Source organism: Lepidochelys kempii, chromosome 8, assembly GCF_965140285.1.
Source record: "Lepidochelys kempii isolate rLepKem1 chromosome 8, rLepKem1.hap1, whole genome shotgun sequence".
Lineage (NCBI taxonomy): Eukaryota > Metazoa > Chordata > Testudines > Cheloniidae > Lepidochelys > Lepidochelys kempii.
In genome coordinates, this window is record NC_136387.1 from 102,777,471 (window position 1) to 102,794,071 (window position 16,601).

The following is a 16,601-nucleotide window of genomic DNA, read 5'->3' on the forward strand; positions in this document are numbered from 1 at the left end:
AAATAAAACCAGCATAGCTCCACTGAGGTCACCAGTTTACTCCAGCTGGCCCACAAGTCTTTACATAAATACTGTGTTTGTTTTTGTTTTTAAAATTAAGAGCAAAAGATACTCCAGACTTTAGTGGGGCCAGGTAACACAGAAGAATTACTGAGAGCGTCCGTCTGTTCCCCAGAACAACTTACCTAGTAGCCTGAAATCGGATGAATAATTTACATCCAATGGAGAGACTACACGGCACAGATATGAGTACAGTAGAAATACCTAGACAGAGTCTTAAACGCTAATATGCAGGAGGAAGTCTGAGTGCTACCTTTGAATGGAAAGGAGAGAAATTAGAGCTGGCTGAAGATGTCTTTTTCCATCGGAAAATGCCATTTTATCGAAACTGAAATTCCACAGGAGCATGCTGATTTCAACCAAATTTTGCTTTTAAAAGTATCAAAATGAAGCATTTCAAGAATGTTGAAGTGTATTTTAAAATTTAAAAACCACATGCCAAAAGTCAAAACGGAAACGACACTGAAATTGAAAATTAAACAAAACACCAATTGAGCTGAAGCGAAGTTTTCAAGAGTTTTGTTTCATAGGAAGTGTTGAAATTTCGGTTTTTCATTCTGGTTCAGGAAAAAATATTTTTCTGAAATGTTGGAATTTCCCATGGAACAAAAATTCCAGTTCCTAACTATCTCTAGTTGCAAGATCTTCTCGTTAGCTGATCCTCCTGTGTTTGTGAAAGGCATTTTAATCATTCTATGTTTCATCCCAGTCACAATCAAGGTAGTGTGATAACTAGGTACAAATATATGGTTCTCTGTTGCCATCTGGCATGAGACCTGGTAGGCTTCAGAGGGTTAATTAACCTACACCTTGCAGTCAGTCAGGTTGCTTCTCCTTATCACTTTGATTCATGTAGTTACATGGACCCTATGAATGAATCTGGCTATGAACAAACAGGCTGGTGCCACTGAACGTACCATGTGTCCAGCCTCCTGCAGCAGCATCCTGGTTTCATGCACAGCCCGTCTCATGCAAGGAGGTAGCAGGAAATAGCCATCCGTGTCATAGTACCCGATCCGAAGGGGGGTGGAACTGGAGTACACCTGAAAGGAGACATACCTGTCCTTAACGTCTCCAGAACTGTGGGGAAAATGGGATTAAACCACTATCGACCAGACTCTTCCCAGCTGGGGCTAATGATGGGCAAACCTCCATCCTCAGCCCAATCCTAGGAGGTCTTGATTCTGATCCCTCCCTTCTCCCAACTCAAAGATCCTGTCCCCAGTGAGTTCTCTCTCCCAACAAGCCCTGTGGTTGTGATTCCATCATGGGTGCTCAGATCTGTTATTCTCTCTGTCTCCAAGGCTCTAGCCAACAGCCTCCTTCAAGCCCCACACATTCCAGGGCCTCCCCATGTCAGAGGGTCCCCAGAGGATGTCCTCCCACACCCTGACCCCAAGGATACCAGGTCGTAGGATGTGAAGACGTTGGCCAACTAAGCCAACATCATCACGGCTTTTTAGACCACAACGTAAATTTCAGCAAAAGAAGGAGCCTAATCAGTGTGACTGTCTAATGTTAATTGGTCACCATTCAATGACCTACCTTCTCGTTGAAGGGCAGGGGTGGCACTGTGGGGTCCAGGCGGAACATGTCGTCACACAGGAGCGCTCTCATGCACAGAGCCAGGCTGTCCACGTCCCTCGCCATTGGCCCGACCATTCCTGTAACTGGAGTAAAAGAACACACATGCAGCTAACCACTAAGCCAAATGTTTGAGCTTCACCCAAAGTAGCCAGGTGTATCAAGGCCAGGTATGCCTGTAGCATACACACCAGTCTCCATGTCTGTCTACAGTTGTGATAATAGAGGTAAATTAATATTTTGAAGATCTAGAATGAACTGTGTAGCTCATGGAATAAAAAACTCCATTTATGTCTAAGTTTGACCTCCTCAGGTGCACTCTGCCCATATAGCATCTCTGACGGAACTGCTCCTACGGTACCAAATCTTGGAGAAAGAAGGAACCCACCCACCCCCCTGCACGTGCGCGCACTCACACACAAACACACACACAGAAAAGCATTTCCTCCCCCCCAAAATGTGGATAAGGTCCAAGTTCAAGGTCCCGGGGGCAGAGCTGTGAATAGTTAGCCTGGCATGAATAAAGGGCTTTCTATGGTCTAATAAGGGGCTGTCACAAAACAGGTCTACCTGAGTGAGGACTGGAGAAATTGACCCCCTGAGCCTGTCCCAGAGCTGAGCCAGGGAGGGACACAGCAAGAAGTCCGTGGGTCAGGAGGGCAGAAAAGAGAGTGTATGGGAAGAGAGCGCCCTTCTTGAAGGGCTAGGGAGCATGGATGGGAAGAGAGGCTATTCCTAGGAGTACTGTGTCCAGTTTTGGGCCCCACACTACAAGAAGGATGTGGATAAATTGGAGAGAGTCCAGCGAAGGGCAACAAAAATGATTAGGGGTCTGGAACACATGACTTATGAGGAGAGGCTGAGGGAACTGGGATTGTTTAGTCTGCAGAAGACAAGAATGAGGGGGGATTTGATAGCTGCTTTCAACTACCTGAGAGGTGGTTCCAAAGAAGATGGTTCTAGACTATTCTCAGTGGTAGAAGAGGACAGAACAAGGAGTAATGGTCTCAAGTTGCAGTGGGGGAGGTTTAGGTTGGATATTAGGAAAAACTTTTTCACTAGGAGGGTGGTGAAACACTGGAATGTGTTACCTAGAGAGGTGGTAGAATCTCCTTCCTTAGAAGTTTTTAAGGTCAGGCTTGACAAAGCCCTGGCTGGGATGATTTAATTGGGGATTGGTCCTGCTTTGAGCAGGGGGTTGGACTAGATGACCTCCTGAGGTCCCTTCCAACCCTGATATTCTATGATTCTATGATTCTAGGGACAGCGGAAGTTTTGGTGGATCTGAGTCCCAGTCACTATATCCCACCTTTGGCTGAAACTTACACTTAAATGAGCATTTCCCAGATTTCATATCCAACTGAGTGGCTCACCATCGAGGTAGGACAGTTTCCATTATAATTAGTATTTCTTTGCATTACAGTAGAACCCAGGGGCCTCAAGCGGAGCTCGGCTTTGTACAAGACAGACCGTAATCTCTTTGGGACAAGGGACTAAGTAGGCAAGAGACAAAGGAAGGGTTATTACCTCCACTTTACAGATGGGGAACTGGGACACCGAGAGGTGAAGTGTCCTGCCCAAAGTCACCCAGGGATGGAACCCTAAATGCCTGTGTCCCAGTCTAGTTCCTCTCGCAGACCCTCACCGTGGTTAATATCTGTTGCCAGAGGTTCAGACTGAAAAGGTAGTTGAAAAAATGGCTCACCTGTTTGGACGTAACTGACAGGGCCGCTAGCTCCGGAGGGATCATGGGAGATAGAAATAAACAAACACATAAATACTGTGGATAACAATAGGAGGCATTTGAAGAGGGAAGGGGGGACAGGCAAGAGAAATAGATTTAATATCTGTCAGCAGATCAACTGCCAAGTTTAGTGATAAGGGAGAAACCCACCCAGTTGTGGGATGAATCAGCTTACAGCTGACCCAGCACCTAGTGAAATCAAGGGAAAGGCTCCTATGGATTTCACTGCCCACTGGATCACCTTTAATGAGGAAAGGCCAATCCTTTTTCTGCACAGATAATCTGGAAATATACGGTGCCCCTCTCAGTGGGGTAACCACTGAGAATGGAAGGGGAGCAGCTCAGCACTAGCCCCTCCACCTAATCCACTAGGGTCCTATTCTCCACCACAGGATACAGATCTGGGTCCCAAATGAAGCCGCTGGCAGTTACTCATACCCTGCAAGGCAGAATTAAGTCCCAAGGAGTTTAAAACAAGACCTGCCCATGCAGGCCCCAATCCAAAGATCACTGAGACCACTTGGAGTCTTCCCAATGATTTCAATGGCATTTGGACACAGCCTTTCAAGGTCTGTGATGATACTCAGAGAGAGGGGGCTGGGTTTTCAATAGGCTTGGATTTGATTCACAATGCCGAGGACCAGGCTGGCTTTGGGCTATGGGTTTTCACCCCCAGTGGCAGCAATTTAGGGTGGGGGGTACTTGGTCTCAGCACATGCTGTGCCATGGAAGCTCCTTGTTACCTGTGAGGGGCTCTGCAGAAATCAACCATCAGTCCCTTGTCAGTGCCGCAGAAACCAACGCAGCCCTTGGGCCAGCTGGGAACAGGTCTCAGCACTTACCTCAGCCTGTTGCCCGTCGGCTTGAGCCCGCACAGCCCACAGAAGCTGGACGGCAGGCGGATGCTCCCACCTATATCTGTCCCAAAGCCCAGGATGGACCCTCCTCCAGCAATCAGCGCCCCCTCCCCTCCAGAGGAGCCGCCGGGGCTTTTTTTGTGGTTCAGCGGATTCACCGTCTGGCCGAAGATCAAGTTGCTGCAGTCGTAGCTGAGCGAGATGGAAAGCATCAGTCAGTTAATAGAAGTGAGCTCAGTTCCCTGCATCACATTCCCTTCTCTAGTGCTGAAGGACACGGAGGCCTGCTTAACCTCTCACCTTCCCGGGACATGACTGAAGTGACTACAGCACCCAAATCTCAGCTCAAAAGACCATTGAGGCCGACGGGCAAAAGAGCCCAGCAGATCATCCGAGACCAAATGTCCTGACTCCTACTTCAACAGTGATCTCAATAAAGGGGGACAACCACAGGTCACTTGCTGCTGGTGAATAAGGTAAAACGCAGCTCACAACTGGAGAACAACGGCGGGGGGCGGGGGGGTAGAAGTTTGGGTTTCCATTATGCCCCTGATCCACCTACAATATAGTCCTTTATTAGTAGGGCCCTACCAAATTCACACTCCATTCTGGTCAATTTCACGGCCATAGGATTTGAAAATTAGTCAATTTCACGTTTTCAGAGGTTTACATCTGAAATTTCACAGAGTTGTAACCAACCCAAAAGGGGATCACAGGGGATTGCAAAGCTGTTGTAGGGGGTCACAGGATTGCCACCCTCATTTCTTGCAGCCCCGGAGCTTCCTGCAGCTGGAGGAGGTTCCCGGAGGTGGAGGTGGGTCTGATCTCCCCATTTCTGCTGGGAGCGCCCCAGCCAGGGTCTCCCAGCTGCTAGTCTTGGCAAGTGGTGGATTAACCATGCCCAGGAGCTCCGGACCATTTGGGGGCACCCCGAGCCCAGCTCTGGGACTGCTGCAGCACAGAAGTGAGGGTGGTACCACCCTCACTTCTGCACTCCTTCTGGAGGTGGGTCTGATCTCCCCACCGAGAGCAGTAGTGTAGGGGAAGGACAAGTCATGTCCCCCCCATCCCGCCTGGACTAGCAGCTAGGAGCCCCAAGCCGGGGCACTCCCAGCAGTATGGGGGAGATCAGATTTCACAGGGAAGGACTTATTTCACAGTCCATGACCCGTTTATCATGGCTGTGAAATTGGTAGGGTCCTATCTGTTGGAGAGCAGTAACCTCAGCATATTTCTCCTGCATAGGTGCCTGGACTATTGCGGCTGATGGCACAGCAGGAGAACTGCATGGAAATTTCCTCCCAGCGGGAGCTGCCGGAGCCCTTGCTGCTGCCCTGTGTGAGCATTTCTGAGGTAAACACAGGAAGGGGGAGCAGGGCCTGAGCCACCCCAAGTGCACAGAGTTACTAAGAGCCGCGTGGCTCTCGCTCAGCCCTTTCCATCAGCACCTTCCTGAAGCAAAATCCCCAGCAGCGCTGGGAAGGCTCTCTGGTGGGGTGGGAGGCACCCTACACTGAGCACAGAAAGAAGGGATACATTAACTTCCACTGGATCTTGAATGTTCACGGTCCAGTTGGGACCACCTTGCTGCTGAGAGTAGTCCCAGAGAAGACAACGGCCCAGTTCCTCAGAGGTTATTAGGCTCCTAACTCCCATTGATTTCAACTGATGTTAGGTGCCTAAATACCTTTGGATCTGAGCCAACATGATTAGTCACACGGGCAAGGCAATGACAGTCTGGCCTTTGGAGTTTCTCTCTCTCACTAAGCACTGAGAGCCAGATTTGAAGGCTACTGGAGTCAATAGCTGTCTTTCCACCCTCCCACACCTATCGCCACGGCAGGGGGATATGGAAAAGTAGCAATCCTTGTCACGAGGAGAACTAGCCAATTACTTGATCAAGCACTGGGAGATGTTGGTTTTCACAAACGGAATGGCCCCCTGGTTCTTCAGCACCTTCACTAAGACGCTGTCCTCTTGCTCCGGGTAGCCGAGGTACTGTCCCAAGCCACAGGTGGACACATGACCCTTGGAACGGGGGCAGACACAGAGCATGTTAGATACACGGGACTGACACCATGGTCACCACGAATGAAACCTCTGAGCCCTGATATGAGGGGTAGAAACGGAGAGGCAGCTGCCTCCCCGTGTCCTCTGGTACGTGGCCACTAATGATGATACAAGGGCTGGCAGCTCCATTGAAGGTCCTCCTCTCTCTCCTGGGGGTCATATTTCTGAGCGATTTCCCCCACATGTCCTGACTGCTCTCCAGTCCCAGCCATGAGATGCCTTCTTACAGTCTGACACCCCCTTTTATCCCCGCAGCCCTCTGCAAGTCACCCCCCTCTGATATCTCCACACCCCTCAAGGCAGCTGACTCAATCGATCACAGGGATCTTTCTGCCAACCTGGCCCTGACGCTGTTTCAGTGCAGTCTCATTGCACTCACACTCTGATGGCAGAGCCGTAATCAAGCTCACCGATATTTCAGGGCTGAGCCAATACTTTTAATGAAGTTTAATGACACTGTAATGAATCCACAGCCACATGGAACTTCACAGCATCAGCAGGGATAGAACTCAGACCCCCTACTCCAAAAGCACAGCCCCCTACCCATTGAACTAAAGGAGAATCTCTGGTCACTGGCAGCAGCACAGAGCTTTTGACACATATGAACAGTTTCACTTCTATCCAGCAGAGGGCAGTAGTGCACAGCCACATGAACTATTGCTCTTTATACCTCTCAATACAGTGGTCCATGTATTTTATAACCAACCCCAATGTATTGCACTCCCTTATCTCAACATGACATGCGTCTTTAAAAAAAGGAAATACAGAAGCACCTCGTATCCAATGGGATCCTTGATACTGACAGGAACGCCATACAACGATCCTTTCTTCTTTTGCGTCCTCATTTCCTGGAGCAGGTGCACACACTCCTGAATAAAATCTGTCACACAGTTCACGTCCTGGTTCACTTCTAAGGCCTTGCCGAGGAACCACAGGAGGGAAAGAAAGGGTCATTCACCTCTTTAGACCTTTAATTCACCCTGCATCTGAGTTTATGCTTTATAACTAAGGAAGAAAAGCAAAACCTTGTACCAAGATCTACGCTGGAAAGTTGTTTCTGATTAAGGCAGGGTGTGAAGTTAAAGTGCAATAGCTATTCCTGATTAACTCCAGGTGTGGACACTCTTATTCTGAAACAAGAATGCCTTATTGTGTTTCATGGCATAGAAATAGAGAAGTTAGATTTAAAAAAAAACACAAAATACCTTTGCTGCAAGGTTACAATGTAACACAACTTTACTTCTCAGAATTCAGACCCATAACACACACACACAAGAATGCAAAAAAAAAAAAAACTCAACAACAGAGAGAGACAAAACAGGCTGCTACTTAAAACAAAAAGGCACAACTCACTCCACCTTACTCTAGCTGGCTACCTGCAGACTGACTGCTGCTGCGTGCTAGGCAGGTCTTATGCTTCCCTATAGAGCCCCCTAGTGTGCAAGAAGGACAAGGAAAACCTGGCACCTTAGAGACAAACAAATTTATTTGAGCATCAGCTTTTATGAGCTACAGCTCACGTCATTGGATGCAAAACCTGAGAACTTAAAGTGATAGATCACAATTTTCAGTTTTCAATACCGCACAGAACAAGACATTCTGTCTCTGGAATAAGCATTTCCACCCAGGGACCTAATCAGGAACAATTTTGTGTGTAGACAGACAAGCCCTAAGTGGCATTGGTCCAGGCAAAACTCCTAAGAAATCTACAGGGGAAATTTGCCCTAGTGCAGAGGGCCAGCCCTAGATCTAACCAACTCTGATAACTTACTTCAAAGAGAAATTTTAAGCAAACCATCCCAGCTTATCCTAAATCTAGCACTGTTAGGATATAGATATTCAGGCCTGTCTGTAAAGGCCTATACTCTAAGAATTTAGGTGTATTCTTATCACTTGGCTAGTTCTAGAGGTATAAAAGAAAGAATCAAAATCACTGTCTGCTGGTGTAAGGGCCTTCTCTTACTGTGACAGTCTGAGGCCCTGTGCTTAGGCTCAGGCCTTTGGCTAAGCAGCAGAGGCAGCCATAAGCTGGGAAGCGAACGGTCACATCCTCACATTCCAAACTAGTCACATTGAAATAAGGTGCTATTGGGCTGTTAGGCACTATCAGGACAGGATTGTATTCCTATCACCTCCAGAGAAAGGGAAGTGCCTAGAAAATGTAAAAGGAAACTTAGTTTGATAGCATCCTGTCTGGCAAGAACTCACTTATCAATAGCTGGGATGTGAAATCCTCACTTCTGTATTGTTTTGTCATTATAGTTCCCACTTTGCTGTTGTTTGTCTGTATAATCTCTGTCTGGTTCTGTGATTGTTCCTGTCTGCTGTATAATTAATTTTGCTGGGTGTAAACTAATTGAGGTGGTGGGATATAATTGGTTACATAATCATGTTACAATATGTTAGGATTGGTTAGTTAAATTTCAGGAAAATGATTGGTTAAGGTATAGCTAAGCAGAACTCAAGTTTTACTATATAATCTGTAGTCAATGAGGAAGTGACTGGGGTGTGGGCGGGGGTGGGCATGTGGGTGTGTGAGATGGGAATGGGGGTAAGAAAATTGGAATCATGTTTTGCTAAAGGGGGAAATGGGAACAGGGAATGGGGGTAAGGAAGTTGGAATCATGTTTTGCTAAAGGGGGAAATGGGAACAGGGAATGGGGGTAAGGAAGTTGGAATCATGTTTGGCTAAGGGCAGGAATGGGAACAGGGACACAGGTGTAAGGCTTTGTGGTGTCAGAGCTGGGAAGGAGGATACTAAGGAAGGAAACTGGAATCATGCTTGCTGGAAGTTCACCCCAATAAACATTGAATTGTTTGCACCTTTGGACTTTGGGTATTGTTGCTCTCTGTTCATGCGAGAAGGACCAGGGAAGTAAGTGGGTGAAGGAATAAGCCCCCTAACATCTTGGTGCCGTGACTCGGATGCATCGCATTGGATAGGTGAGTGGCAGCCTGTAAGTCCCCCTCCCCAACAGTCCGCGCAGCTGCTTGGAGGGGGTATCGCGAACTCTCGTGATGGTAGTTGCGGGTTCTGGCAAGCCAGGGTAAAGGATTTTTTGGATAAATGGATAAGGGAGGACCAGGGCCCATACCAGGTACAGGGGTCAACCTGGGATAAGATTAAAAAGGAAATGGAGGAAGTGTTAGGGGACCCAGAGGTATGGGGGGTGGCTGAGGAGCCCACCCTCCTTGGTATATGGGTAGGGGAAGAAGGTCCCTGCCCATGGGGACTGAATGCCTCCCAGGGAAAAGAGGCACTTCAGTCTGCTTGAGAGGTTTGAAGTAAGGGCAGCATTATGGGAAGCTGCCAGTAATCTTTCAAGTTTGGTGCTGCTTCAGCAAGGGCTGCTGAAGGGTTGTAAATTAGTTAGGGATAGTGAAAGATGATTTGGCACAAAAGGGTTTAAGGTCAAAAGCAGAGTTAACAGACCACCTTTAGAGACTGGATCTGAGACTTGGTCCTGGGGGAGTGAGAAAAAAAAAAACAAAAGTTTCAAAGTGCAACCTGCCTTTCCACACTCTTGTTTTTCTGAAGTTTTAATGGAGGGTACTTTGGATACTTATGTGAGATGTCAAGAAGGAAGTTTTTGTTTAATGATAAAACCCAGTTATATAAATGTAACTGTATGTGCAACTCTGTGCAGTCACATTGGATGGAAGCTTGGTAATTAAATTATCCAAGGGGGTCAGGTAGAGTGGCTACTACCACCACTACACTTCTGTCCCCAGAAGCCTTTATAGCTATTCTGAGGGAAAATGGGCCCTTTTCCCACAGAAATGGTCTATAAGGGACTGCTGCAGGCAGCAGGCAGAGAGAGAATCCGAGCAAAATTATTTGACTATTGGGTAATGTAATCAAAATCACTAAAGGATGGAAGAGGTTTCTTTTGGAACTTAATTTGGCTGCCCCTAGTTGTGTCTAGTTGTACAAGATGGAAGTGTAATCGGGGTACAGTTGTGTAAAAAAGAGTAATCACAGTGCAAGGGATGTTAGGCAAAACAGAATTTTGTTTGTGTGCACACAGGTAAAAGAAAAGGAAAAGGGGAGGAATGATGGGAACACTGAGCCTTGGGATGGCTCTGGGGGATCAGATTGTTGCTTTGAAAACTTTCTGCATGAAAACTCTGTAGGCATGGGGGAGGCAGTTATACCTTGTGTAAAATTAATTTGGCTAATATGATGTTATGGAGGTTAAACTATATGGAAGGAATTTGCATTTTCCCAGGACATGTGCAGTGTATATTGGAAAAGGAGTAAAAGAAATGCAAATAAAACATGGTACTTCATTAAAATCCTAATAGGGCTCCAAAAGGAGCCACAATAGGTTGTGCTTTCTTTTTCAGATCGCTGTGTTTTGGAGCAGGAGATGAAAGTGGAAAGTGATCAGAACTCTGGTGGAAGTAAAATGCTTCCCTTTTAAGACAGTGTCTGAGCTGCTAACAGCTTTGGATCCAAAAGCAAGCTAGTAAGCTTCTGTGTGTAAATGCAAATTACCTAGCTGATGGGCACAAAGGAGCTGCAAATAACTGAATACATCTGGTCAGCAAACAAGCTACTAGAAGACTCAGATTATGGCCCTTCAGGAAAGGGAGGTGAAAAAAACAAGTCAAGCCTGAAAATAAGGGGGACAGGTTAACCTTAAGGGGTGTGTGTGTGTGTGTGTGTGTGTACAGTGCTAAAATCTGAAGCTGTGTCTCAGCTATTACCTGAGAATAAACTTAAAGCTTGGTACAGCAGAGAAACTATTGCAAACTTGGTCTGTTGTACAAGAGGGGAAACTGAGGTACACCATCTCATGAATTTCATAAATGACCAGTTGCAAATTATTAGAGCATAAGCTTTCGTGAGCTACAGCTCACTTCTTCAGATGCATATCGTGGAAACTGCAGCAGGCTTTATATATACACAGAGAATATGAAACAATACCTATTCCCACCCCACTGTCCTGCTGGTAATAGCTTATCTAAAGTGATTTCCAGCACAAATCCAGGTTTTCTCACCCTCCACCCCCCCACACAAATTCACTCTCCTGCTGGTGATAGCCCATCCAAAGTGATAACTCTTTACACAATGTGCATGACAATTAAGCTGGGCTATTTCCTGCATACCACACAACAGAACCACTAACCCAGGAACTTATCCTTGCAACAAAGCCCGTTGCCAACTGTGCCCACATATCTATTCAGGGGACACCATCACAGGGCCTAATAACATCAGCCACACTATCAGAGGCTCGTTCACCTGCACATCCACCAATGTGATATATGCCATCATGTGCCAGCAATGCCCCTCTGCCATGTACATTGGTCAAACTGGACAGTCTCTACGTAAAAGAATAAATGGACACAAATCAGATGTCAAGAATTATAACATTCATAAACCAGTCGGAGAACACTTCAATCTCTCTGGTCACGCGATCACAGACATGAAGGTCGCTATCTTAAAACAAAAAAACTTCAAATCCAGACTCCAGCGAGAAACTGCTGAATTGGAATTCATTTGCAAATTGGATACTATTAATTTAGGCTTAAATAGAGACTTGGAGTGGCTAAGTCATTATGCAAGGTAGCCTGTTTCCTCTTGTTTTTTCCTACCCCCCCCCCCCCCCAGATGTTCTGGTTTAACTTGGATTTTAACTTGAAGAGTGGTCAGTTTGGATGAGCTATTACCAGCAGGAGAGTGAGTTTGTGTGTGTATGGGGGTGGGGGGGATGTGAGAACCTGGATTTATGCAGGAAATAGCCCAGCTTAATTGTCATGCACATTGTGTAAAGAGTTATCACTTTGGATGGGCTATCACCAGCAGGAGAGTGAATTTGTGTGGTGGGGTGGAGGGTGAGAAAACCTGGATTTGTGCTGGAAATCACTTTAGATAAGCTATTACCAGCAGGACAGTGGGGTGGGAATAGGTATTGTTTCATATTCTCTGTGTATATATAAAGCCTGCTGCAGTTTCCACGATATGCATCTGAAGAAGTGAGCTGTAGCTCACGAAAGCTTATGCTCTAATAAATTGGTTAGTCTCTAAGGTGCCACAAGTCCTCCTTTTCTTTTTGCGAATACAGACTAACACGGCTGTTACTCTGAAACCTGTCATAAATGACCAGTGAGTGAGGTAATTCACTAGCCTGACTATAGAACAAAATAAGGACAGTCTGGAGGTAATTCTTCTGTTTTTCCTGCAAGTAGCAAGGACATTTGTAAAAGAAAGTGGTATTATTATTAAGCAATAATCTGTCCCCACCATGGGGAAGGAAATTGTTTCTTTTGTTTTTCAGACACTCTACAAGCAAGCTGGCGCCAGCGGGAAAAATAACCCAGAATACCATGGATCTACGTTTTGTGGTGTTTGTCTGTGGTGTTTGTCTTGTTGCTAGCATTGTTGTGTTTTAATGAACAGAAAACCTCATGATGTGGGTGGCGGATGGCTTCCAAAGGCTGGCCTTGGGGGGGAAGATGTGTATGGGAATGCAAATTCTCAACTAGGAGGCCAGCACCTGTGTAATAGCTACCGTGGTACCTGGAAATGGAATGGCAACTAAGGTGGCCCCCACAAGCCCTATGGAAATAATGAAAAGGGGAGGAGCTCACTGGGAATTAATGGAGGTGTGTGTAAAATAGTGTAAATCAATAGAAGATGTTTGGATGTGCCCCTCTCCTATGACTATAGAGGAGTAGGATCAATGGCCTATGCAAGGGGTGGACAATTGGATGTACTGTGTATAAGGTGTTTTGCTGGGAATGTACATATTACTGGGGGCACAATTACACCAGCCCATAACCAAACTACACCCATCTACATGCTGCTATATGGACTTTGGTGCACAAATGGATCTGTGAATCTTATTGCTGTGAATAAGCCAGGGCTTACTGCCTGATTCCATACCAAGTGGTCAAGCTGGTTTGGACAATATCCCATTTCTCTGTGAACATTCAATGGACTTGTGATATAGACAAAAGCATACAAAACTTGAAGGAGCAGCTTGTTACAAGTGCCAGCAACTGGACACAAGATCGTGACCCCGTCGAAGGAGGAGAGGAAGTGTTCTGGGGGTGTCTTGGATGTTGGACCATACTGCAGTGGTCAGGACTCGGTGTTGCTGTGGATTTTGTATTGTTAACTGTACTTGTGTTATGTTGCATAGGAAGATAACCTATAAGTAATAAGCCCTCCAAACCCTGCAGTGTACTAGACAACCCGGACCCAACCTTCTCGGGCCTGCTATAATGGGAAGTCTGGAACACCAATTGGAATAGGTGTGGTATGCCCGTACGAGAGAAGGTGCAGGGCACAATACTACACAAGGGGCAGTGGGACAAATGGAATATCGACACCTTCCACCTTGATGCCTGGCCCTATCACGAAATGTGTCGCCATATGTCCTATGCTTTTCCAGGGATACCTGGGCAGGAGGATCCCAAAAGAAAAAAAAAAGGGATGGAGTGTTAGGATATAGATATTCAGGCCTGTCTGTAAAGGCCTATACTCTAAGAATTTAGGTGTATTCTTATCACTTGGCTAGTTCTAGAGGTATAAAAGAAAGAATCAAAATCACTGTCTGCTGGTGTAAGGGCCTTCTCTTACTGTGACAGTCTGAGGCCCTGTGCTTAGGCTCAGGCCTTTGGCTAAGCAGCAGAGGCAGCCATAAGCTGGGAAGCGAACGGTCACATCCTCACATTCCAAACTAGTCACATTGAAATAAGGTGCTATTGGGCTGTTAGGCACTATCAGGACAGGATTGTATTCCTATCACCTCCAGAGAAAGGGAAGTGCCTAGAAAATGTAAAAGGAAACTTAGTTTGATAGCATCCTGTCTGGCAAGAACTCACTTATCAATAGCTGGGATGTGAAATCCTCACTTCTGTATTGTTTTGTCATTATAGTTCCCACTTTGCTGTTGTTTGTTTGTATAATCTCTGTCTGGTTCTGTGATTGTTCCTGTCTGCTGTATAATTAATTTTGCTGGGTGTAAACTAATTGAGGTGGTGGGATATAATTGGTTACATAATCATGTTACAATATGTTAGGATTGGTTAGTTAAATTTCAGGAAAATGATTGGTTAAGGTATAGCTAAGCAGAACTCAAGTTTTACTATACAATCTGTAGTCAATGAGGAAGTGACTGGGGTGTGGGTGGGGGTGGGCATGTGGGTGTGTGAGATGGGAACAGGGAATGGGGGTAAGAAAATTGGAATCATGTTTTGCTAAAGGGGGAAATGGGAACAGGGAATGGGGGTAAGGAAGTTGGAATCATGTTTGGCTAAGGGCAGGAATGGGAACAGGGACACAGGTGTAAGGCTCTGTGGTGTCAGAGCTGGGAAGGAGGATACTAAGAAAGGAAACTGGAATCATGCTTGCTGGAAGTTCACCCCAATAAACATCGAATTGTTTGCACCTTTGGACTTCGGGTATTGTTGCTCTCTGTTCATGCGAGAAGGACCAGGGAAGTAAGTGGGTGAAGGAATAAGCCCCCTAACAAGCACCAGTTATTGTTATTGTATCTGTTAGAGTAGGCCTGGAGGACCCAACCAAAATCAGGGCCACCCATTGTGCTAGGCACTGTTCAGACACCTAATGCATCAGTCCCTGCCTGGAAGATCTTACAGACGAAATAGCATGTTAAAGGGAGCGTTATAATCCTCATTTTACAGTTGGTTAGCGGAGCTCAAGGCAGGTTAATTCATTTGCCCAAGATCACACAGGGAGATGTGTGTCAGAGTCTACAGTTTAAGCCAGATCACCTGAGTCCCAATCCAGTGCTTTAACCACATCCTTGCTCTCCTGAAGAAGGAATGAGTTCCTCACCTTGTCCATGTACGTGTAGAGGACACTCTCTGGCGACAGGGAACCTTCCTTCAGTTTCTTGACCAGCTCAATAAGCGGCAGAGAGAGGATGCGACTGGCCTGTACCTCTGGGTTCTGCAAGGTGTAGTAGATACATGGCAATTATTGTGTAGAGCACAGAACGGGTGAAAACTTTCAATCAGTTGTTTTCCCCCCTAAATATTTCCCCCTGTTTTCTGACCAGCCCTCACAAAGAATTGCCCCCAGTTCCGGGGTCAGCTTCTCTCTCTATCTTGTCTCTGGGTTTGCGATTCCCATCGACATCTGAAGACCTGTGAATTCAAGACAGTTGCATTTCATTGCAAAGATGGTCAAATTCCACCCCGGCCCCCAAAAAGAACAAAATCTGCAAGATTTCCTGTTTTCACTCCCAAACGGTTCTAATTTCTGAGCAAACAGCTGCTTTTCCCCCCAGTGCTGTCCCAGGAAATTTGGCTGAAAACACAAACAAAATCAGTTTTTACATCAGTGCAGTATAGGGTACATGACACATAGACGCTCATTTGCAAGTTTCCGTGCCGAATGTGGTCTGGACTCATTGCTAAGGATCTCTTGCTGCTACATTATTTATAGCAGTCCTCTGCGTAGCTCAGAACTGTTAACTTCAGATGCGGTCTGGTCTATGACGCAATGCATTACATCAAATTCAGCTTGCTCCACCAGCGCCAACTGCTACCGGCAGGGTGCACGGTAAAGTCGAATTTCATGTAACCCATAAAAAAGAATGAGCTCAGGGTCTCCCCAGGTGGTAGGTCACTGCGTTGACAGGAGATGGGGCTGTAGCTCTGACAGCATTCAAATGAGTTCACTGATTCTGACATACCAGGTTGCAACTCAGCTAAACAGTCTGGGGTTATGTAGGAGACTTGCAAATAATTTAGGGTCTGATCCTGTTGCCCTTAACATGAGTGGTTCCTTATTCCGTGAGTGAGGCTAGCAAGCTTGGAGCCATCCTGGGGTCCTGGATGATCAGGGGACAAAGCAAATCTCACGCTGGGAGACAGGTCTGTGTGCCATGGGGTGAGGTTGATAGCTAAGCCCCCTCTGTGCAGGAGATTATAAAGGAAACTTTTGGGCAGAAGTCACAAGACTTCAGGGATCATTCATTCTCCCGGCTCTGAGGGGAGTTTTTTTGCAGCTGGACCCAGGACACATGTATGTGAGATTGTTAATGAGATGAGCGTGCATGATCCTTTCTGAGGATGGGAGGAATACCCAGGTGTGTCACCTCTTGTTTGAACTGCTGGACAGCTTCTTCCATCTGTCCCAGGGCGCGCACTCGGTTCCTCCTCGCCTCCTGCATCTTCTGCTGCACCAGCTTCTTCACCATCCACTTGAGCCCCAGGAAGGCCACGGTGGAGCTGCAGAGCAGGACGGAGATAACGCTGGGATCCAGCTCCACCTCCGGCAGCAGCTGCTGCATCTTCTCGGGGATCAT

General features: G+C 46.6%; 1 protein-coding gene across 1 annotated transcript in view; it reads right to left on the reverse strand.

The window, feature by feature from the left end:
* Positions 1-16,601, reverse strand: part of LOC140916609 (vitamin D3 hydroxylase-associated protein) — a 29,476-nt gene extending 12,875 nt beyond the window's left edge. Inside the window, exons 1-8 of the mRNA XM_073358277.2 lie at positions 16,392-16,601; positions 15,125-15,238; positions 7,089-7,232; positions 6,140-6,273; positions 4,231-4,437; positions 3,350-3,375; positions 1,606-1,730; positions 978-1,103 (exon numbers count right to left, since the gene is read on the reverse strand). Of these exons, the coding sequence (XP_073214378.1) occupies positions 978-1,103; positions 1,606-1,730; positions 3,350-3,375; positions 4,231-4,437; positions 6,140-6,273; positions 7,089-7,232; positions 15,125-15,238; positions 16,392-16,601 (1,086 nt within the window). The remainder of the gene's footprint in view (positions 1-977; positions 1,104-1,605; positions 1,731-3,349; positions 3,376-4,230; positions 4,438-6,139; positions 6,274-7,088; positions 7,233-15,124; positions 15,239-16,391) is intronic.